Raw genomic sequence first — 23936 nt, forward strand, 5'->3', positions numbered from 1 at the left:
GGAGGAGAGGAGGGGAAAGGTATAGAGAATAAGTAGCATAGATGATAGGTGGAAAATAGACAGGGGATGGTAAAAATAGTGAAAATAGTGTAGGAAATGTAGAAGCCAAAGAACTTATAAGAATGACCCATGGACATGAACTATAGTGGGGGGAATGTGGGAGGGAGGGGGTGGGCAGGATGGAGTGGAGTGGGGGGGGAATGAGACAACTGTAATAGCATAGTCAATAAATATATTTTTTTAAAAAGTCCTGATAATAATATAAAGCTATATTATTTAAAGCAGTATGGTACCAGCAGGTCAATGGAATAGGAAAAAGACCATACATAGATCTAGTATATATAAGAATTTCATATAAAATAAAAGTTAAGGGCCCTGGCCAATAGCCAGTTGTCCTGATACACCAAGCTTATGGATTTGATCCTTGGTCAGGGCACATAGAAGAAACAACCAATGTAGGCATAAATAAGTGGAACAACAAATTGATGTTTCTTTCTCTCTCTAAAGTCAATAAAAAATTAAAAGGTAAGGAAAGGAAGGATCTGGGATTATCTAATTAAAATTAGAATTGAAAACAAGGCAAATTACAAAAACTAGAAAGGTTATTTTTAAATGTGTGTATATGTGTGTATCTTTATAAAACAAATTTATATAAACTGATATTCGTAACACTCCAATTGGTAGGTGGGCAAAGAATCTGAATCAGCAGTTCACAAGAGGAATTAATTACACAGAAATCAAAGAAAGATAAATTATGATATCAAGTTAGCAAAAGATCACAAAGATCATGTGAGTGGTAGAGATGATGAGGTAAACCAGCTACTTGAATGCAGTGTTGATGAATGTGTATTTGAGACCCTGTATTCGATTTTGGGGGGTCTCTATTAAGAAGAGAAATTGCTGGATTATATGGTAATTCCATTTTTAATTTTTCTGAGGAACACCTGTTTTCCATAGCCAACTACACTGTTTTACCTTCCCACCAACAGTGCATAAGGGTCCCAATTTCTCCACTTCCTCACCAACACTTGTTAACATCAGGCTTTTTTAAGTAGTAGCCATCCTAATAGGTATGAGGTAATATCTCATTGTGGTTTTTGTATTTATTTTTATTTAATTACTTTTATCCTTGCCCAGGAACAAGTTTGTTCACTGATTCCAGAGAGAGAGGATGGGAGAGAAACATCAATCACTTGCCTCCTGCACATGCCCTGACCAGGGATCAAACAGCAACCTAAGTGTGTGCCGTGATTGGGAATTGAACCCACACCCTTTTGTGTATGGGAATGACACCTGGCCAGAGCTCATTGTGGTTTTGAATTGTATTTTCCTAGTCATTAGTGATGTCGAGCATTTATTCATACGTTTATTTGCCATTTCCATATTACCTCTGGTGAAATGTCTATTTAAGTCCTTTGCCCAAATTTTAATTGGATTTTATTACTGAGCTATGAATGGTTTATATATCCCAGATATTAACTCCTTACCTGATATATTCCAATTTGTTTATTTTTACTTTTGTTGCCTGTTCTTTTGGGGTCATATCCAGGAAGGCCTTGTCAAATCTAAGGTCATGAAGCTTTCCTCTTATGTTTTCTTTGAGGAGTTTTTATAGTTTTAAGTCTTATGTTTAGGTCTTTGATCCATTTTGAATTAACTTTTGTATATGGTATAAGGTTAAGTGCTTCATTTTTAAGAATCACTGAACAGTTACTGGGAGTGCAAACTGATACAACTACTTTGGAGAAATACGGCAATCAACACTAATTAAAAATGCATATAAATGTTCTTGTTTTTTAATAATTGTGAAAAAATGAAAATAACCTAAATGTCCATGTGGCAATACACTAAAGATGACCCTTCCCATCTAGGGATGGGCTAGGTAACTGCCGTGAAGAGATTTTTGAGATGTATTTAAAATCCAACAGAGTTGACCTTAATAAATGGAAAACCCAATCAGGTGCGCACCCCTCTCCCATTTTTTAAAGAGCAGAGAGTTCTCTCTTGGTAGCAGATAAGGCAGACAAACAAGCACTGCCGCTGGCTTGCAGATGGAGAGTGCCATGTGATGAGGCGTGTGCGCTGCCCTGGCGGGAACCCTGGCCGGCAGCTAGGAAGGGTAGGTGGAACATGCATTAAAACAGCATGAATTAAATGAGCTTGGAAGCAGACTCTTCCCTAAGGCCTCAGAAGATTAAGACCACAGTCTGACATACCTTGATTTTGGCCTGTGCACTAAACATGGTTGAGCCATGCCAGATATCTATCTGACTTATAGAACTGTGAGCTAGTAAATTTGTTTTAATTTAAGCTGCTACATTTATGGCAATTTTTATTAAGCAAAAGAAAAATAACAGTCCATAATCAAGCATGGGTAAGTAGATTTATAAATACATATATTAACATGGAAGGAATACGGAATTTAAAAGTTTTCAGTGGAAAAAAATTGCAGTATGAGATGTACAGTTTATCACTAATGTAAACTTCCGAGACCCAAAAGAATGCCGTGCACTACTATGTGATTATAAAATAGCCGTGTAAAACCACTGGAGGACACACTCGCTTCCTGAGAGTCAGTCCCCCTGGGAAGGGCGATAAGGAAGAAACAGAATGGAATGACACATTAAAGGGACCTCAATTTTATCTGTAGTATTTTTTCTTCTTTTCCTATTTAGTATATTAACATTTGTACATTTTGCTATATTACTACTCCTATTGTTTGGCTTTTAAATACTACCCTTGCTACTACAAATTTGTGATGCTATATGGACCAGATGATCAAAATAACTGATCGCATTTTTTATTCTGATTCTACATTTCAGAAAACTGAACTTATCTTACTTTTGCATTCTAATCAGAAAACTCAAAATTAAGTTTGTTTTAAAATACATTTAATAAAAATAACTCAGTTTTACATATTTTACATGTGTAGAATATTTACAAGTTCCTTCTACAGCATTTATTTAAGGTTTACTATTTTTTCATTATTTGCCTTTTGACTATTTTCTTCAGTAGTAAAATACTATCCAGTGTTGTCTGTAACTAAAAGATTAGCTTCTTGGGCAATCCTCCTAGGTGGAAAAAAAAAAGGTTGTTCACATTTAATCTTATATTTATACAGTTTTATTTGTGCAATTTTAACCAGTCATTGCATTCCCATATTTACTTTCCTTGCTTCGATTTTTCCAATAGCATTTGTTAAACATTAAGCATACAGTGTACCAGTAAGAGTTTATGAAGAGAATAAGGTACACATTGATAGTTCTCATAGCTCTGAGGTATTCAAAAGTGCCCTTGTCCTTTTAAAGAGTATGATGTAAGTATTTTCAACGGGAACAAATGCAACTAATACTAAAACACCACATTCTATCTACTTTATACAATTTAAGTTTATAAAAAGTAAATAACTCACAATCTACATTCCTTACCTGTCCTCCATCACTAGCTACGCATTAACCATTTGGAGTTTTCTGAATCCACTGCATTTCTTATACAAATGAGAGTCTCACCTTGCTCTAAGGCCTCTGTTCTTTTTCGTTTTGTTGCCAAAGATGGATTAGTCTGCTCCTTTAATGCCTCCACTGGACAGTTTGGTCTCGGCAAATGACATCCAGGTGTGGGCCCTGGCCGATTACTGAAATATTTAGTTTTCAATGCCTTTTAAAATAGATACCAAAGAAAGTAAACTTTTAAGTGAATATCTGAACTGTGTTTAAGAAAAATCTGACCTCCAAAATTGTTGGGAACATTAAAAATACTATGTGAATACCCCTGCTCCCAAAATGAAATTAATTTCAAGTATTTGGACAAGCAAATTACTATGAATAAACAAACATCTAGCAGCCTAAGATTGGCTGATAAATTCATTACTGTAAAAAAGACACTACCTTCCAGTTTTTCCACAATTAAATAGTCTATACTAAATATGAAATATCCTTAGTAAGATATGAAGGGGACCCAAAAAAAACAAAATTATCTTCTGGAGCATGGGCCTCTTGTAGTACAGGCTTCCCCCACTAGATGAGTGTTCTAGGAACCCATCTGCATCAGTGTACAGCTGGCACTGTTGTGAGAGGCTGTGTTCCACTTCAGTGATTTTTTTTTTTGAAGACTCTTGTCAACACTTTTGCCCATTTCATGATGGGTGATTTACAAGTGCAACTGCCCACACAGAACTTGAGTGTTCAGCAGTTTTTGACCAAAAATGGCATGACCCCCAAGCCCCACCCTCCCTATTCACCCAATCTCACCCCAAGCAATTTTTTTTTTGTTTCCCCAGATGAAAAAAGTCCTCAAAGACAAACGTTTTGCCAGTGTGCAAGAGGTGAAACAAAAAATAGCAGAAGCACTAAAAGGCATCAAAATCAGTGAGTTAGAAAACTATTTGAAGCAGCAGGAAAAATGTCTCAATAGGTTTATTGTATCAAATGGAGAGTACTTTGAAGGTGACTAAAGTTTAAATGTACGAATAAATACACAATTTTTTATAAATAAATTCTGGTGTTTTTTGGGGGGTCCCCCCCTCATATTGTGTAATTCAGCTCTCTATATATTATGGGCTCTATAGTTCAAAACACAAAGAGAGAAACTTGCTTAAAAAGAAAATCCAAATTTACTTATCATAACATCTATAAGAACAGTGTGGGGCAAAAGTAAGTTTACAGTTGTTCATATAAAAAATACAATAATAAATAATTCAAGAATAAATTCTGGGGGAGTGGGATGAGTGGAGGTAGAAGAAGGTATAGGGGCATAAATGGTAATGGGAAAATTAAAATGAAAAGTTAAAAAAAATTCTGTTTCACATACAACTGTAAACCTACTTTTGTTCCACCCTGTATTCAAATTCCAAATTATGTAAATATAAATTCTTAAAAGTAAAGCTTTTAAAAAGATGCAGTAGGTTGGCAACAAGGGATTAAAATCCCACAAGCCACTGCAAATTGATGAAATGATGCTTGAAAGGACTTGCCCAAGGTTATTTCTATTTACTACAAGTCCTATGGTCTATGATAAGATATTTTACTGCAGGCCAAAATTCAAATAAAAATACTTCTTTCTAAAAGACGTATTTTGTCAAGTTCATGCTTTATTTGCACCATAGTACTGTTTAACATCCACAGTAATTTAAAATATTTCCTTTTGTATAATCCTCTTAGAGTCAAAAAGAGGTCCACATAAACTCTTCAAGCATTCCCCACACCAAAATTGCATTATTTTGAAGTAATGATTTAGAGATTTCTTACTTCCAGAGTTGCCTTTCTAAAGTGTTACTTCCAAATCATAGCAGTTCCCTAAGTTAATTGAGCTAATTCTGAGCTACACAGGATCTAAAAATCGAAGAGTACCTCATTCCAACTTTAAGACAGAGCCAAAACCCATTCTTTTTTCTCACGAAATTCTCTGTGCTATTTAGTATCTTCTTTTTTAAATTTAACCTTTATTACATTTTTTTCCATACCATTTATCCCCCTATACCTCCCTCCCCTAGCCATCATTACACCGTTGTCCTTGTCCATGAGGGGTGGAGGGACTGAGCAAAAAGCAAAACCCATTTTAAATAATTCATTTTGTCAAAATACCACTTAAATCAGTTATCACAGCTACTATTTTTCTGTAAGTTTTGAGTTTTACTATTAATGAAAACAACTTTCTAGATAATCTGAGCTGGTCTCAAGTTTCTTATGATGGGGATAACATACATATATGCATGTATGGGTGAAAAGATAGCGAGTTACTTGTTTGAAATTAGAAGAGTAATTCTAATGGTAAAATATCTAGCAGGTATATATTAATGTAGCTTTTACATAAAAAGAGAAGGCTTATAGACGTAAATGCTTTGAACAATGATTTGGTAGGCTATAATAAAAAAGTGGTGCAGATTATATATCTCTGAACTGGTTTTAAGTGTTTGTGAGTCTACCCTTTTTTGGTTTGTGTGCTTGTTTTTTTAAAAAAAAAAATTTAATGTATTGATTTTAGAGAGAGAAAGGGGCCACGGAGAGAGGAACTTGGATGAATTGTTCCACTTATGTATGCACTCATTGGTTGATTCTTGTATGTGCCCAGAACAGAGATCAAACCCGCAACTTTGGTGTATCAGGACTATGTTCTAACCAACTGAGCTACCCAGCCGGGGTCTGTGTGCTTGTTTTTAAAACAAAGAAAATTTTTACTTCAAATCTATAGCTCTTACATTCTTGTCTTGGATGATATTTTTCTCTTCTTTTATAAGAGCAGACGTACTTGGTCTTGCAAATTTTTCTTGAGTTTGATTCTTATTTCCCTTAAACAACTGTAATACCAGTGTCTGTTCTACTTGGACTATCATCCAATCTCTTGTAAGCACACAGTTACGTCAGACTAGACCACTTTCTCCCCATTATCACTTTTGGACTGTGACAACACCAGTGTGCGTATCCGGAGTGCATTTTATGGGAAAGAACAAAAGACTTTAGGCATTAGGCTTGGCGCGAGATTTATATTAATACAAAATATCTAATTTAAATATACTAATGTCTTAACAAATATAAACCTTATTTTTTCCTCTTTAAGTAGACCACTTGAGAGCCAATTAATTATGAAATTGAGCCCTAGTTGGTATAGCTCAGTGGTTTGGGTACCAGCCTGTGAACCAAAATGTTGCTGGTTTGATTCCTTATTAGGACAAATGCCTGGGTTGTGGGCCAGGTCTTGGTCGGGGTGCTTACAAGAGGCGACTGATGACTGATGGATGTTTCCCTCACATCAATGCTTCTCTCCCTCTCTTTATCCCCCCCTTCCTCCCTCTCTCAAAATAAATAAGTAAAAATCTTAAAAAAAGAAGGAAATTGTTATGTATTTACACTCCCAATAAACTCTCCTATAGTAGTACATGCATTATGTGATTTAATACCAGTCAAAATAGTGCTAGTAGCCTGAAGATAAAATTTGTTATTCCTTAAAACAAAAACACACCTTTCCCGTATTTAAAGAATGTCAGAAAATCTTATGGAATTGTATTTTTATCTTATCCATGCTACAGTTAAGACTACCCTTGTACTGTAAGACAGACATGCTAAAATACCTGAGTGGCTGTAATTCGAGCACACGGGTTAAATAAGAATAAGCCCTGTATGAGAGCCAGCAAGTCGTCTCCTGCTGCAATGAAGATGTGCTGTAATGGGATTCCAGGGAAACTCTTAAATGTCACGAAATCTGGAAGACTACACATGTCCTGTAAAAACATTTTTATAATTCAAACTTAAGAATTAAAAGGCATATAGATCTCGAATGAAGACATAAAACTGTCATAGGAATAATATGTAGAAAATGCAAAGAAATCTATTTAAAAACTAGCATTAATGAGTAGAGCAAAGTTGCACAATATAAAATACACAAAAATCAATTGCAGTTCTATATACTAGCAGTGGACATGTGAACACTGAAATTTTAAAAATGCCATTTAGAGTCACTCAAAAGAACAGTGAAATAGGTAACAGTCTAACAAAGCGTGTGCCGCACTCCTATACTGAAAGCTACACAACACCGATGAGATAGCCAGTGCTCTAAACAAATGGCGAGGCCTGTCATGTTCATGGACTGGAAGATTCATCAGCATAAAGATGTTAATTCTCCTCTAACTTACACATATTTTTAATGCAGTTCTTACCAAAATTCTGGGAAATTATATAAGATTATCCTGAAATTTATATGGAAGCCAAAGGAACTAAAATAGCTAAAAAACAAAACAAAAAACCCCTGAAAACAGTGAGAGGAATCAGTCTACCTAATTTCAAGACTTAAAACTTCACCCTGACCTAAGTCTCACACCTCATACAAAAATTAACTCAAAAAAGATCACAGCTATAAATAAATGCCAGTAAGTAACAGCTACTAGGGCCTATTTTACAATTAGAACAAGAGCAAACTTTTAATTAGAAAGCTGAGGAAGTAATAACATGAAAGAAATTCCTTAGACTTAATTTCAGTTAATTCCTTAGATTTAACTGCAGTTTTAACCAGAAGGTGGTCTAATTAAAATGTCTCTTTTCTAATACCCCCCAGGAGATGGGGCTAGAATAGGAAAAAAATCAAAAGGTCTATAATTTTCATTTAAGAGTAAACAAGTGAGGATATTTTACCAAACTGTATCCATAAAATTTAGCAACTTAAATTACTAGTAAATTAAGACAATGAATATATTTCTTTAAGTCCAATATTTACATGGCAGCACTATGTACAGAAAATGTATAAAGGCTTACAGGCCACTGTTCCTCAGTTGGTGTGCCCAAAGTTTCAAAAATTCTTGTTAGTTGATCAAGGTCTGAATCTCCTGGCAAAAAAGGAACCTGAATGAAAGTAAGAGGCAGATAATTCAAGGTTGTTTGTAATAGCTGTTATGCAAGTAAGACTATAAATTTAATAATAAAAACTAAACTGTGACAAAAATTAAACTGTAGTTGAGGTATCCTGGATGTGGCATTAGATCTTGTCATTGATAACCTAATACACAGCACTGCCCACCTAATAACACACTGCCCACTTTATTCACTCCACAAATCTTTAATGAACACTTATCACTGCTAAAAATATTTCTATGTGTCTTTTCATTTAACAATAATATAGAAGCCTCAGAATGTAATCAATTTTCTTCTAAAATGATTTAAACTGTACTGACTACTTCGGTTGGATATAGGCTGCTTATTGCTCCTGTGTTTTCTATTTTAAGTAGCTTTTTAATCCTACTTTTTAAAAACAGTATTTATTTTACTTAGTGACTTTAGAGAGAGAGAAGGGAGAGATCGATTTGTTGTTCCATTTATTTATGCATTTGTTGGTTGATATTTAAAAAAAAACAAAAACAAAAACATCAATGTGTGGTTGTGTCTTGTGTGCCCCACAGTGGGGACCTGGCCCACAACCCAGGCATGTGCCCTGAATGGGAATTGAACCGGTGATCCTTTGGTTCTCATGCTGGTGCTCAATCCACTGAGCCACACCAGACAGGGCTTTTGGTTGATTCTTGTATGTGGCCTGACTGAGAATCGAACCAGCAACCTTGGCATATCTGGAGGACACTCTAACTGAGCTACACGGCCAACGCCTAATCATACTTTTATAAAATTCACATAAAAAAACAACACTACAGAAAAGGGATGAACAATCCTAATAGTAAATCTTTCTATTAACTATACTGCTTTCAATGTTATATAACTATCAATATTATATAATACTATAATATGACATATAATTACCACAGTTATATAAGGTAATTAAAATATATAATTATATATATATGTGTGTGTGTGTGTGTGTGTGTGTGTATATATATATATATATATATAGTAATGTTATATAACCATTCTACTTTCAGTTATTATGTTTGGACTACAGAATCTCACCACAGATCTAGAACTTTATGGAAAGCATTTCCATAGATATTTTCCAATAAGCAAATGGACAGTTTAAAAATAAGAAACATTTTTCTTAATTGTGCAGGGCAAAAATATGGCAAATGGTTCAATTCTTCACTAATTAGGGCTACCCATCCATTTCCTCATAACCTTAGTAACGATTCCAGCAAGAATGCCAAAGGATAAGACTCCCACTATGATTTTATTCATATCCTCAATTTCTAAACTTTCTCCTCTTACTTTCTCAGTGGAGTAGTAAGTCATAACATTAGAGGCTAGGTAACTGTTCTCTTTCTTGGTCATGAATGCACTGTGCTTTTGGTTACTAACAAACTGTCAAATGTGGGCTTGTGGTAAACTGTGTTCTTGTAGCAGCAGAGATGCCATGCCAGCTAATTCATAGGACCCAGTATAGCAACAGACACTATGTCATCCTCAAGCCTAAATGTGAGGGTTTTTTCTGCAAGCACCCAGAGGGATGAGCGCAAAATGATGAACAGAACTGACATTAAACTGGGGGGGAAAAAAAGAAGTTTAAGAAGGTAATTTTTCTCTCTGGTGTACAGAAGCTGCTTTCTGTGTTCAAGGAAATAAACAGCTATATTTTTATGTCTTGAGTTCACATTTCTTTAAATATGGCTTGAGGAGAGAGAGAGTAGGGACTGGAATCTGGAATGTAGGGAGAAAAAATCAGCTTCAGAAGGATTCCCTAATATTCCTTACTCTACATCATTCTGAAGGGCTAACCTGAACTTTAAAGAAAAGTTTCTGAGCTAGCATCTTTCCATCCAATAAGGGCAGAGCAAGGATGCTTTACTGTAAAATGATGTCAGTAGGACCACCACGTCTGCTCTGCTTGAAGCGAGCTAAAATGATTCTCTCACACAAGGTTTAACATTAGCTATAGAGTTGCCGCTGCAGTGGTTGGTATTACATAGCCTGCAGGAGTGTCCAACCTGTAGCCCACGAGCCACATGCAGCCCAGGATGCTTGTGAATGCAGCACAACACAAAATCGTAAATTTACTTAAAACATTATGAGATTTTTTTTGTGATTACATGTTGCAATGTATTTAATGTGTGGCCCAGAGATGCCAAAAGGTTGGACACCCCAACTTTAAATTGTACACTTAAACAGCCCCAAACAAAATCCCAGGAATTCAAAGGTTCATCCGAACACATTTAATTACTGTAGAGATACTGCCGTATTACAGCCCAGTGAGGGTTTTATTATAGTTATATTTCAGAACACAGAAATGATCAACAATAAAACCTTTATTGTCCTGAATGGGAGGTATTCTCATCTCATATTAGCATCAATAAAAAGGTTGTATTAGGGTAGGGTTTTTTTTTTTTTTAAATTAATCTGTTTGTTGGCTGGTTGTAAGGATGGTGCTCTTCTCTCTGGAAAGATTAACTCCTCCACAAATTTTAAGAACAAATACCTATAACAATATTGAAGTGTGTACAGCAATTCAAGACTTACCCTTAGAAGCAACTCTGCTAATATACAGCCAACAGCCCACATGTCCACACCTACACCATACATTCTCGCACCAAATAGTAACTCAGGGGCCCGATACCACCTGAAGAACAAAAAGAAATACAGTCATGTTAAAATAAAGTTATTAAAGTATTTCTTAGTGAAAACTCAGTGAAACATCATCTCACCGATGACATTCATTTTTCTTTTTTAAAAAAATATTTATATTTAGACAGAGGGGAAAGGAGAAAGAGGGAGAGAAACATCAATGTGTGGTCGCCTCTCATGCGCCCCTTTACTGGGGGCCTGCCTTGACTCACAACTGAGGCATGTGCCCTGACCGGGAATCAAACCAGTGACCCTTTGGTTCGCAGGCTGGTGCTCAATCCACTGAGCCAACACCAGCCAGGGTGAAATTTAGTTTTCTACAGACTCACCTATAGTCCTTTGTACTCACACAATCTGCCTTCCTATCCGTAATTATCCTTGACTGGTTTTAAAGTCAGTCTTCCAATTTGAGCACTAGATACCACATGCTCTCTTGCTTGTTTTCAAGGATATTGCTCCTGTGATTCTCTCCTCTTTCTTTTACATCAACTTTTTGTTCTCTACTAAACCATTACCACCAATATACAAATGTACCATTTTTTCTATGGCTTTAAAAAATAAACTTAAAACCAAAGAAACAACAAAAACTTCTTTAGGCCCTACTTCCCCTAACAGCTACCTCCTCATTCTCTGGTTAGTCTGGGGAGCTATCTGCTCTTATTGTCTCTAAGTCCTCTTCTCTCATACTCTTAGACTCTTTCCAATCAGCCTTTCATTCCTACCACTCCACTAAAATGGCTATTGTCAAGGTCAACAATGATACCCACATCATTAATCTGTCAATTCTCAGTCCTCATTTTAACTTGACCTGCTACTAGCATTTGATTTGCATGAAAAGAAAACACGAGAAACTGACAGATAAAAAGCCCTGCATACAGTGCTTTGTATGTGGGTCCTGTTTTCCTAAATTCCTGACATTAATCTCATCGGCTTAATCTTTCCAGCAATTACATGAATAACTATTTATATCCCTTATGTCTTACTAAGGTTCAGGTGATTTACGCTGAGATCTATTTGGAAGAAGTTGACAAAGTAATTTAAAGGAATAGATGGAGAAAATGAAGATCTTCTCAGATTCTTAAAAAAGCCTTGGAAATTAAAAAGTGCCACTCTGATAAAATGATAAAATCTACTGTCCCTATTTACTTAATATGATTTTTAATTTGTATACACCAAAAATACAAACATAAAATATTACAGGTATATCCTTGGCTGGTATGGCTTGGTTGGTTGGAGTGTCATCCTGTAAACCAAAAGGTCAAGGGCTCAATTCCCAAGGTCAGGGCACACACCTGGGTTGCGGATTCAGTCCCTGGTTGGGGCCCATATGAGAAAAAACCAATCAGTATTTCTCTCTCACATTGATGTTTCTCTCCCTCTCTTTTTCCCTCCATTCCGCCCTCTCTAAAGTAAGTAAGCACGTCCTTGAGGGAGGATAAAAACAAAAAGGTAAAAAAAAGTCCAAGTATAATAATATGAAAAATCAAAACATCAATGCACTTCTTTGTTTAGAATTTTCATTCACACTGAATGATATAAGATATGGAATTGCGACTGACTAATAAAGTAAACACAGGCCCTCCAAATCAGGTAATTATGTAAAATAATCACTAAAGTTACAGACTACCTAACTAAAATGTAAAAGCGGCATAAATTAGCCCCGATCAATATGGCTCAGTTGGTTGGGCATCATCCTGTAAAGTGAAAGGTCACTGGTTTTATTCCAGGTCAGGGCACACGGCTAGGCTGCAGGTTCTGTCCTGGTCGGGGTATGTGCGAGAGGCAACTGATCAATGTTTCTCTCCCTTTCTTTCTCCCTCCCTACCCCCCCACCTCTTTAAAAAGTTGATATGGTCTTCATTATAAAAAGAAAAAAAGAAATATAAATTACTCTCAAAAGTTACTAGATAAAAGTCTGAGGACAGATTTAATGCAACTCTTGTATGAATGAAGGACTATATTTTTTCTCACTGTGGTAGGATAGACATAACACAAAATGGCTGTATTTTCAACAAAACATCAACAACGATTCCTGAATTCTGCCACGAGAAGCCAAATGATGCTCACTTGTGATTAACAGCCTGTACAATATAAACTTTGAGTTATTTAAGGGATTCTTACCTGGTTACAACCTGATGTGTATAAGCTCTATTGGGGCTCCCAAATGATTTGGCCAGGCCAAAATCTGCCAGCTTTAGAACTCCATGTTCATCTAGCAACAAGTTGTTTGGTTTCAGATCCTACATTATGGAGGTTTTAAACAAACAAGAAAGAAGGGTATGTGAGACTACCATAACAAAACATTTAGCCAGCTTAACTTTAAACTTAGCAAAAGCAGGGTAACACCCCAACTTAAACAAGAATCAATATTCTTTCATTGATGTTAAATATCAAAGCAAAACAAAATTGGTCATGTCACCATGTGAGACCTTGGTCAAGGGACCTAATTTCTCCGAACTTAAATTTACCTACTTTACAGGGTTGCTATGAGAATTATATTCAATATTTTCTGCAAAAAGCCTAGTGTAATGACGGGCTTACAGTGAGTACTCAATAAATGGCTGCTGCCACTAATTTAGTAACAATAATGTATGTGAATTTAGTAAATTAAAACATTATACATTTAAAAAGGATGAGGAACATAGCCTCAAAATCTATGCTAAGAAGATATCAGCAATAACCTAAATGGGATTCCAAGTTTAAGGTATGAGAGTTACCAACTATAAATTATATACTCTTAGCTATTTACCTAAACAGGGTGCCTAAGAATATCTATACCTATCTAAAGTATCAGTCTTGTTCCAATAGTTGAATATTCAGAAGAATGACTCAACCATTTCAGAAATTTTATTTCATTACTTTATAGAATTTTAGACTACCAGAAATATTATTTTTCTAAAGGAATTTTAGCATTGTATAATTCAATCCAGATTCTGTGTTTTTTCCCTGATAACAATGGTATAGCACAAAGAATAGTAGACTTAAAACCAAAAATCTAGGTTTTAATACTGTCAGCAGCTACTGACCTTGAAAAATAGATATAACCTTGGTCAAGTAACTTAGCAATTTAATTCTTCATTTTTGAAAAATATTAAGGATGGGTCTCTTCCATTCTAAATTTCAAATAGTAATTTACAGTCCTCACAGCACCACCTGGTAGAAGGACTGGAGGGAACACACCGAGGAAGAAGGTGGGCTAAGATAGTCCAGCTACATCTTTCTTTAACAATTTGCATATTCAGACCATTCAGGTAATAAACTAGTGCCATAAAACTTAACAGGGAGAAGGTGCCATGCTGGGTTAAAACCTTACCCTATGCAGAATCCAATGTTGATGTAAATACTCTAACCCTTGAAGTGTCATCAACATGTAGGCTTTGATGTGTGATGGTGTCAGCACAAGACTATTATCCTTTATTATAACCTGTAAAGCAGGTACACAATGCACAGTACAAATAAATGCCACCATATAAAATCATTGACACATATAAAAGAATGTATTCATACAGGTGAATCTCAAGAAAGGTTGCCTAACTCTCCTTAGGAAGTACTGTCAGATTTCTCCATCATGTAATCAAGGAAAGTATCTTTGGTTTGGAGAGAAAGCAGTACTTTTTCTCCTACTGCTTTGTTCTTCCACCTGCCCCAGGATTATAGCTCCTTCTGATAAGAGCATTCAACATTGCTTTAGGAAACTACCTGTGCCCAGCTCAATCCACATGGTGAAAAATGAACTGACCACTGCCTGTGGCCTCTAAAAGTAGGCTCATGGCCCACGCACAGTCAAAGACTACCACAGCCTGCTGTCCAGATTGGTTCAGGGGTAGACATGTGATCCAGGTCAAGCCAATCACCTGGACCATGTACTTGTGCTAGAATCAAAGGGAACAAAGGACTTCCTTTCCTCAGGGATTATTAAACTCTAAGGATATACGCCTAGCTAAGGGACTGAGCCACTATATTGAGAAATTATGCCCATGAATGAAGGCAACAGAAAAGAAAATAAAGTGTAAGACTGAGTTCTGATGGCATTATTTGTGAATTATGCCTAAAACCAGTTTATTCCTAGACTTATGAATTACATGAGCTAAAAATTCCCATTTTATTTTTTTAAGATCAAATTTAGGTAAAATGCACCTTTTTCAGAGCGCAGTTCCATGAGTTTTAATGAACACAGCCAGTTCTAAAACCACCAGTACAATCAGGGAATACTTTCATAATCCCCCCAAATTCCCTCAGGCCCCTCTATACTCAATCCTTCCTTGTACCCCAGCAACCACTGATCTGATTTCTGTCCCTTTACTTTTGCCTTTTTATACAAATGGAATCATACAACATAGAGCCTTTTATCCCTGGCTTCTTTTATTTAGTATAATGTATTTGAGATTTGTTATATTGTTGCATATATTAGTTCATTTCCTTTTATTCCCAAATAGTATGCCATTTGATGGATATACCACAGTTTGTTTATACATTCACTGGGTGAAATCTCTTGGGACTGTTTTCTCTTGGGCAATTATGTAAACCTAAACATCTGTGTACCAATTTATTTCTGTGTAGGTGTGTTTTTGTTTCTTTTCGATAAATACCTAGGAGTAGTATTGCTAGAACATACTTTAAATGTATAGTTTACTGTATAAGAAACTGCCAAACAAACAAGCAATATAGAACCAGAGGAATGGAAACAAGGAACAGACTGACAGCAACCAGATGAGGGGGAGAGGGATAAGGGTGGAAAGAAGGGGAAGGGACTAGTCAAGGAACATGTGTGAATGACCCATGGCAACAGGGCAAGGATGACTGTGAGACCAGGGCGGGGTGGGGGGGTGGGGCGTGGTTGGGTGCAGGAGAGCAAAAGGGGAAAAACTGGGACAACTGTAATAAAACAATAATAAAATATTTGATTAAAAAAAAAAGAAACTGCCAAACTATTTTCCAAAGTAGCTGTACTATTTAAAAAAAAATTTTTTTAATTTATTGATTTCAGAGATAGAGGGAGGAAGGAAAAGAGAGAGAAACATGATTTGTTGTTCCACTTATTTATGCATTCATTGGTTGCTTCCTGTGTGTGCCCTGACTGGGGATCGAACTCGCAACTGGTGTATTGGGATGATGCTCTTACCAACTGAGCTACCTGGCCAAGGCCAAAGTAGCTGTACCATTTTGTAGTCTCACCAGAAATGCATGAGAATTTCAGTTGCTTCATACCCATGGCTTGTCAGTTTTTGAGATTCAATTAATATTAATGAAAAGCCTAAGATCTTATTTTTCTCAAAAAGAAACTTGGCTTTCAAAAGGTTGACTGATATTCTGTGATAATATGTAAAGGAAGCACTAAATTTTCACAGGCATAACACTCATTTCTCTAAAAATATCAATTAAAAAGACACAAAAATAAAAATGTCAATAAGGTATAGGATAACCTGGTAGACAAATGCTAATAAAAATCCAAACCTTTGTATTTAACATTGAGAATATGGCTAAACAATTCAGAAGATCCTAGATATATCCAGTTTTCAAAATTAAGCATTCTTTTGACTACCACTATCTTCATAAATAGAAAATAAACACTTAGGTTCTTTTGAAAAACAGAGAAAAAGGCCCTGGCTGCTGTAGCTCAGTGGACTGAGCAAGGGCCTGTGAAGCAAAGGGTTGCTGGTTCGATTCCCACTCAGGGCACATGCCTGAGTTGCAGGCCAGGTCCCCAGTAGGGGACACATGAGCGGCAACCACACATTGATGTTTCTCTCCCTCTCTTTCTCCCTCACTTCCCTTCTCTCTAAAAATAAATAAATAAAATCTGAAAAAAAAATCAACTGTGGAGTCTGACCTCAGTCTGTAAGGTTCCTATGCTGTAAGAAAAAAAAAGGGTAAAAAATTTTAATAAATTAAAAAAAAAAAAGGGAAAATAGTAGGAAAAAAAACATACCTCTAGGAATCTTAACCTTACCTCTAGATCAGTTTCCATAAAATCAAAGACAAGACTAATATTAGATTTATGTCCAAAAGCATCAAGGAGCTGCAAAACAAAATTTCAAAAAAAAAATCAAGATGTGATTCTTTATTAAATACTTCGCAGTATTATACCAACTAAATAATTTTTTAAAAATTTAAACAAGCATTTGGGCAATTGATAATTCACTGTAGAGTTGAAGCAATTTTATTAAATTTGACTCTCTCTTTGCTAGGAATCAGTACTTTAAGGGACAAAAATATTAAACTTTATTATTTTTTTAAAAATCACTAAATACTTAACCTCTCCCCCCCAATTTTGGGACTTATAATTAAGAAATGAATCAATGAAAACCTCACCTCAGTCTCCACTTCCGAGAAATTCCTACCTAAGAAAATCCTGTAAGTTGCAAGAGCAGCTATCATTCACTGAATGAGTGCATGCTCTATGCCAGGCACTTCCCCAGGTCCTGTACATGTACTGTTAGCTAGTCTCCCAACAGCCCTATAAGGGAGGGACTACGGCACAGAGCTGTGAGGGCATGCGCTCAAGGTCTTACACGTGCAAGAGCTCTCTAGGCTTCAAAATGATTTGACAAATTAGCCTGTATGCCAATATTTAATTTATTTCATCAGTTGTATAGTTTTAAAGACACTGTCTATAGTAACAATTGGGATAGAAAATACATTTCAGCCTGATAAGCTTTTAAGCTTTTTTTTTAAGAGGCTTGCTTAGAAAAATTCATTTTGCTGAGCCTTCAGCCAACATACTAGAAAAGGCAGGGTCCCGAATCCCGAAAACAACTTAGATCATACTCACACCAATTATATTTGGATGACTTAGCTCCTGTAATAATTTTATCTCTCTTAAGGCTGTTCTATTTATACCTATATAAAAAGGCAAAGCAAAAAGTGAAAAATAATTCTCAAATCTCCTTACAAATATTTTTGGAGAAAGGTTAGACTCTCAGGAAATAGCAGTGAATATTCGACAGAAAAATAAGGGCTATTTTGACAATTTCAATGACATCTGTTTTTCTCTTACATTGCTTTATTTTAAAAATCGCTTACATAGACCATGATAAATGGTGAAAACTGTACTCATTTTATCTGTGGCATATCAGTTCTAAAGATGGAATAAAACATGTCCAGCATATAGACACTAAGGTATAGCTTCCCTTCTCTGCCCTACCAATAATAGCAGCAGATTCTTCATGCTAACAGCAGGCTAGTTATAACATAGTATCTTTCCTAATTCATAGGATACAACTCAAAATAAAAAATAAGATCTGGTACTAGGTGTTACATAGACGATGGGTCCTTTTTTATAGGAACTATTTCTGGATGTCTAAAGGGGACTTAGCACTCTAGCAAACACAGCTTTGGAAGAAGGATGAGAGTTCTACAGTGAGCTTTGTGTACACCCCGAATTTTCAAAGTAATTAGAAGTTCAGAAAATGAAGAAACAATGGCTTGAAACATGAAGACAGCAAGGCAAGATACTAATAACCTTGCTGCCTTCCATTTACTATGGCGACTTGAATGTTCTCTACATCCAAAGGGTGAAGTCACAAATATCCCGCCTCTCCCCTGAGTCTACCTTTACTCTTCTGGGACCCTGCAATAACTCTATCCAGGACCACTGTTAACTCTAATTAATATTTCACTCATTTCCTCAGTGGAAATAAAAACCTTTCTTGATCGAAATAACTTACCATCTTTAGCTTCTGATCTATGTCCAAGTTTAATCTGGTAGAGGAAAAAAAACATTAAAAATATGTTAAGTTATTTAGACTTAATGAATACACACACAGACATATACACTTCAAAAAACTTAGCTACAGCAAAAACATAGCAACTCATATATAATTAGTCTTAGTAGGCAAGAAGGGAATGGGAATCATGAATCAGAAAGACAAAAGTAATATAGGAAAGGATCAAGCACCTACCATTTGTTACCCCTTAAGTTTTTGAATTACATATTAAAACCACTCAAGAAATAATGACATAAGCAAATTATTTAAAGAAATGGAGGAAAAGTTATAGGAGTTGAAACTGATTACTCCAAGGAGTGTAAAACAGGGGTACAGGAGTTAGGTATGTTAAAAAGCCTCGACCTACTAATTAACTTTTCGAACCACAAAGATGTATTATTTGAAATAAAATAAACTGTAAAAGAAGATTCTATTATTGTTATCGAGCAGAAAGTTTGTCCACTCAGCACTAGCAGAACCAAACAGCAAACATTAAGAATTGCAGTGGAGAAAAACTGTTTTATTATAAATGGCACCACCCAGGAGAATGGGAAGCTAATGGCTCAAAAGCCCAAACTCCCCAGTGGCACATAGCTTTCATATTATATAGGGCGAAATCACAAGATACAGTGGGTTACGGGTTAAGGGTTGTGTTGGAAGCTGATTGGTCAGGGGTGAAGTAAAGGTTAATAAATCATTTTTTCAGGTGTCGAGGACAGCTCTGAGGTCTGCTCTGGAGTCACTCTGCCTGGTTTCATGGAAAAGTAGCCAGCGGGTTGTTCCACCTTAGGTCTCAGGAGCTAAAACAATCTAGGTCAAGATATTATCTTCAGTTTAACAGAAACCCATACCTGTAACCCTTAGTCAAGGTACGGCCATTTTTTCTGGCTGCCTCAGGGGGTTAATGACTAGGGAGGGCAAGGGCTAAGGCTACAGGGCATGCAGTGAAGAATCTGAGTAAGGTGCCGGGGCTACATATTTAATCAAAACCATATATTAAATTAGGACCACTGGTCTCACTGAGTCACCTTCAAAGGGTAAAAGTTTATCACAGAGCAACAGGATGGCTTCTACCCTAATTTATGTTCAAAGCAAGCACACAAAAGAACCCACTAGGACTTTCAGACAACTACAGAACTGCATATATGGCAACAGTTTGAAAAGATTCTATCAGTCAGGCAAGTGACTACATTTTTCAAAAAATCCTCATTTTAGGATATGATTTATTGATTTTAGAGAGATGAAGGGAGGGAGGGAGGGAGGAAGGGAGAGGGAGGAGGAGAGGGAGGGGGGAATAGAGGGGGAGAGAGGGAGGGGGGAATAGAGGGAGAGAGGGAGAGAGACAGAAATATCAATAGGCTGCCTCCAATATGTGCCCCGACCAGGATGGAACCTGAAACCTTCTGGTGTACAGGACAACACTCCAAATGAGAGCAACCCGGCCAGGGCAAGTGAATACATTTTTAATGAGCGTCTGCAATGTACTAGTCAGAGTTGTGAGTGTAATTCAGTGGAAGTAAATAAGACAATAAACTCATAGATAAGAGGATGTAACATTTGATAAATGCTGTGAAGATAATAGAGAAATATGGCAACAAACAGTAGGGAAGGAGGGAGGCATGCCCGTTTTCGTTTGAGTGGCCATCAAAGGTGTCTAGGGGAAGAGACATTTGAGTGTAATCTGTAAGTGATAATGAGTCTTCCATGCCAAGTTTTAGAAGAAAAACATATCAGCCAGAACGCAGAGCAAATGAAGAGATCCTGGGACTGGAATGAATTTAATGTGTTTAAAGAACAGAAAGGTCAGTGTGGCTTACAGTATAGAGAACAAGGAGTAAAACTGAAAAGATAACTTTAGAAAGGGTAAGGAGAGTTAAGGATTTTACAAAGGAGTAGCTGGAGTGCTGGATTATAGAACATAAACTGGAAAACTAGATTAAAAAAGTCAGAGAAAGTAAAAGAGAGCCCTGGTTGGGTGGCTCAGTTGGTTGGAGCATTGTCTATACACCAAAGGTTCCGGGTTCGGTCCCAGAAGGGCACGTACCTAGGTTGCGGGGTCCGTCCCCACTCCGGGTGCCTACTAGAGGCAACCTGTTGAGATTTCTCTCTCACACTGATATTCTCTCTCTCAAAATCAATAAACATATCCTTGGGTGAGAATTAAAAAAAAAAAAAGTAAAAAAGATAACAGTGGAGAGGGAGCCAGGTGTTAAATTAATGAGGAAAATATGCCTCAAAGGAGTTAGGGATTTTGAAGGAGAAAGAGATTCAAAGTAGCAAAAAGCAGCAACAGGAGTAATAGGAAGGTGGAGGTCACTTACCCCATCAATAGGCCTTGAGATATGAGCAAAACAGCCCCTCCTTGAGAGGGTTATTGATTGCAGTAGTATGGGAAAGGGCAATCAACCTGGCAGCAGGACACCTGGACTTACATCCCAGCTTTAGCAATTACTACCTGTGCATCACCTTGACAAGTCACCTAATCTCTCTTAGCTTCAGGTACCTCAAGTGTAAAGCAGAAACACTTTACCTATTTCGCAAGGCTGTTTTGGGGGTTAAATGAAAAAATGTAGGTGAACGTGCCTGGCATATAGAAAGTCATTTAAATATAACCTAAGTTTCTTGAATGCATGTATATAAAAAAGCTAGTTAAATCATTTTTTAAAACGCATGCACATCAATGTTGTTAATGTTGGTGAAAGCCCTTCATGGTAAATCTGTACACAGAAAACACAGAAATGATGCACAGAGTGTGTGCAGGTGAGGAGGAAACAGTGATCCGGGAAGATGATGACATTAAATAGTTCTGAGAACCCAACGGACTGGCAGTCTTTACCCCCTTCGCTAACGTCTGAGTTTATAAAGCAAACGTACAGCTTCATCTTCACTTCACTTCAATTAGTTTTGTTCAACTAGTGAAACAAAGATCTAGTGCAACCCGAGTTCAATCTTAGGACACAAGGTACTCACAAATTTCGCTTTCTTTGAAAATGACCTCATCAGCAGAGCACGGTCAAGATTAATCCAACATCTACCTGCTCACACACACCTGCATCTTCCAAGAAACTAAAAACAAACTCACTTTTTTAATGGCGACAATCTGGTTGGTGTTCTTGTCTCTGGCCTTGTAAACCGTGGCAAACTAGAGAGAAAAACAAAAATAACATACGTTTGTGGGAAATTTTCTGTTTGCCTTTTTACTTTAGATTTTGAGAAGCGAAGAATCAAGGGTTCTTGGAGCGGGCTCGAGGCAGCTGGAAATGTAGTCGGGCAGTCCACGTCCCGTTCCTGTCTGTAATTCAGAAAGGAGAGGGCCGCTCAGGGTGGACACCGGGGCAGCAGCTGCGTCGGGGCAGCCTCCGCCAAAGGCCGGTCCTCTGGCTTGCACTTTTCCAATAATTCTGTGAAGAGGAGAGGCGACCCGGCGCCATCCCCTCAGGATCCCCCGAATCCAGGAGAGCCTCACCTGTCCCTCCCCAAGGAAGTCCAGTTTTTCATAACGCTTTGCTCGCGACTTCACGTCCACAGCCATCCGCACGCGAAGCCCGACACCAGCGGGAAAGAACTGTGTCCGGAGCCAGCAGGAATTTAAAGCTACCTTAAAGCCTCCAACAGCCACTTCCGTCCACCAGGGTCCGACGCTTTACTAGCTCCGCCCCTCTTCCGGGATGGGCGTGGTGCTGTTAAATAGGTCCGGCCCCACGGATGTTACGCAAGGTAGAGCTCGTGGGCTTTTCCGCGGAGCAGCCCGCCCTCTCACGTGACCACGTGAAGCTGGAAGCTGGTGGTTTTGGGCGGTCCCCATCTGTGTCACCCAGTTACCATTGTAACCTAGACATTTTCTTAACTACCGGTGACGACTCAGCGTTCTGTTACGATTCTGAGTTCGGGACTTAATCGGCGTGTATGAGTGTGGAAGTGTCGGCCTTTGTCCCAGATCTCCCTTTCTGGTTCTTGGTCGTGGGCATTCTGTCGCTACGGTTGCTATGGACGCCTTGCCCCGCAATCTCACGTTACTTAGATGCGTGCCCACTTCTTAAAGGCTGGTCAAGAGGGATTCTTACTTATTAGTACCTTTATGACGAAGCACGCCCAGGGAAACAAAAGTCAAGTCAGCTGAAGAATTTCGTGTTGTGCAACAGACTTAACGGTCATCAGTTTTCTTTACTCTGTAAAGTGGAAATAGTAGTAGACTATATCATAGGTAGTTGTGAGGATTAAATGAGACAACAGAAAGGTTAGACATAGTAAATGCTCAATTAAGTGTTAACTGTGATGAGTACCCAGCTTTCTCATGAATTTTCGTCTAAATCAACAAACATGTTAATTCATTTATTCAATGAATATTTAATGAGGGCTTACTGTGTGCCAGGCTCTGTTGTAGACCGGGAAATCAACCGGAAAAAAAAGACAAACATCCTTGCCTTCAAATGGGACTGGATAACAAACAAGTAAAATATGTTATGATAAAAAAAAATATGTATTGATACATAGTGGTAAGTGCTATAGGGATAATTGAGCAGGGAAAGGGTATAGAGATATTAGGGTTTTCAATTTTAAATAGGGTGGGACAGCCCTGGTGTGGCTCAGTGGATTGAGCACAGGCCTGTGAACTAAAAGGTCGCTGGTTTGATTCCCAGGCAGGGCATCTGCCTGGGTTGCAGGCCAGGTCCCCAGTAGGGGTGCTGAAGAGGCAGCCACACATTGTTTCTCCCCATTTTTCCTCCCTCTTTCTCCCTCCCTTCTCCTCTCTAAAAATAAGTAAATAAAATCTTAAAAACAAGTAAATAGGGGTACAAGAAAGACATCACTGAAAAGCCTCTGCAGAGTTTTGAGCAGACAAATGATATGATCTGGACATGTTTTAAAAGGTTCACTCTGGCTGTTGTGAGAAACCAAACTACTGACTTATGGGGTGGGGGGTGGGGAATGGGGGTGGGGGAGCAAGGCAAAATAAGAAGACCAGTTAAAGATTTATTGCAGTAATCCGATGGCTGTATTAGGCGTTACCAGTTTGGCTTCTAGTCAATAGGATTTGCTGACAGACTGGATATGTGTTGGGTGGAGTTGGGGGGTAGGGCAAGGGAAGCATAATTCTAAGGTTTTGAAATGGATCATCTGATGTTTCTGAGTTGAGAATCAGATTTTCAGAGGTATGTAGAAGAAGGCAGCAAGGATACCAAGGCTTATAATTTAGTAAAGGCAATACAGTGTGAAGGCTGAGTCCCTGCTCGAATCTGGACCT

At 37.5% G+C, this 23936-nt stretch overlaps 1 protein-coding gene across 5 annotated transcripts; it reads right to left on the reverse strand.

The window, feature by feature from the left end:
• Positions 1 to 248: 248 nt before the first annotated feature.
• On the reverse strand, positions 249 to 22340 carry CDK7 (cyclin dependent kinase 7). Of its 5 annotated transcripts, none has more exons than XM_024578498.3 (12): positions 22158 to 22340; positions 21774 to 21833; positions 18653 to 18686; positions 17758 to 17825; positions 16936 to 17004; positions 14299 to 14409; positions 13107 to 13225; positions 10881 to 10980; positions 8244 to 8330; positions 7067 to 7216; positions 3510 to 3657; positions 249 to 2110 (listed from the first exon to the last, which is right to left on the reverse strand). In XM_024578498.3, the coding sequence occupies exons 1-12, from the start codon at positions 22221 to 22223 to the stop codon at positions 1983 to 1985; spliced, it is 1140 nt and encodes a 379-aa protein (XP_024434266.3). In that variant the 5' UTR covers positions 22224 to 22340; the 3' UTR covers positions 249 to 1982. The 5 variants fall into 5 exon arrangements, with proteins under 5 accessions (XP_024434266.3, XP_053769018.1, XP_045042283.2 ...); XM_024578499.3 differs by lacking the exon at positions 249 to 2110 and adding an exon at positions 2879 to 3071; XM_053913043.2 differs by lacking the exon at positions 17758 to 17825 and having other exon boundaries at positions 22158 to 22339.
• Positions 22341 to 23936: the final 1596 nt, after the last annotated feature.

This window comes from Desmodus rotundus, chromosome 1 (genome assembly GCF_022682495.2).
Source record: "Desmodus rotundus isolate HL8 chromosome 1, HLdesRot8A.1, whole genome shotgun sequence".
NCBI classification, from domain to species: domain Eukaryota; kingdom Metazoa; phylum Chordata; class Mammalia; order Chiroptera; family Phyllostomidae; genus Desmodus; species Desmodus rotundus.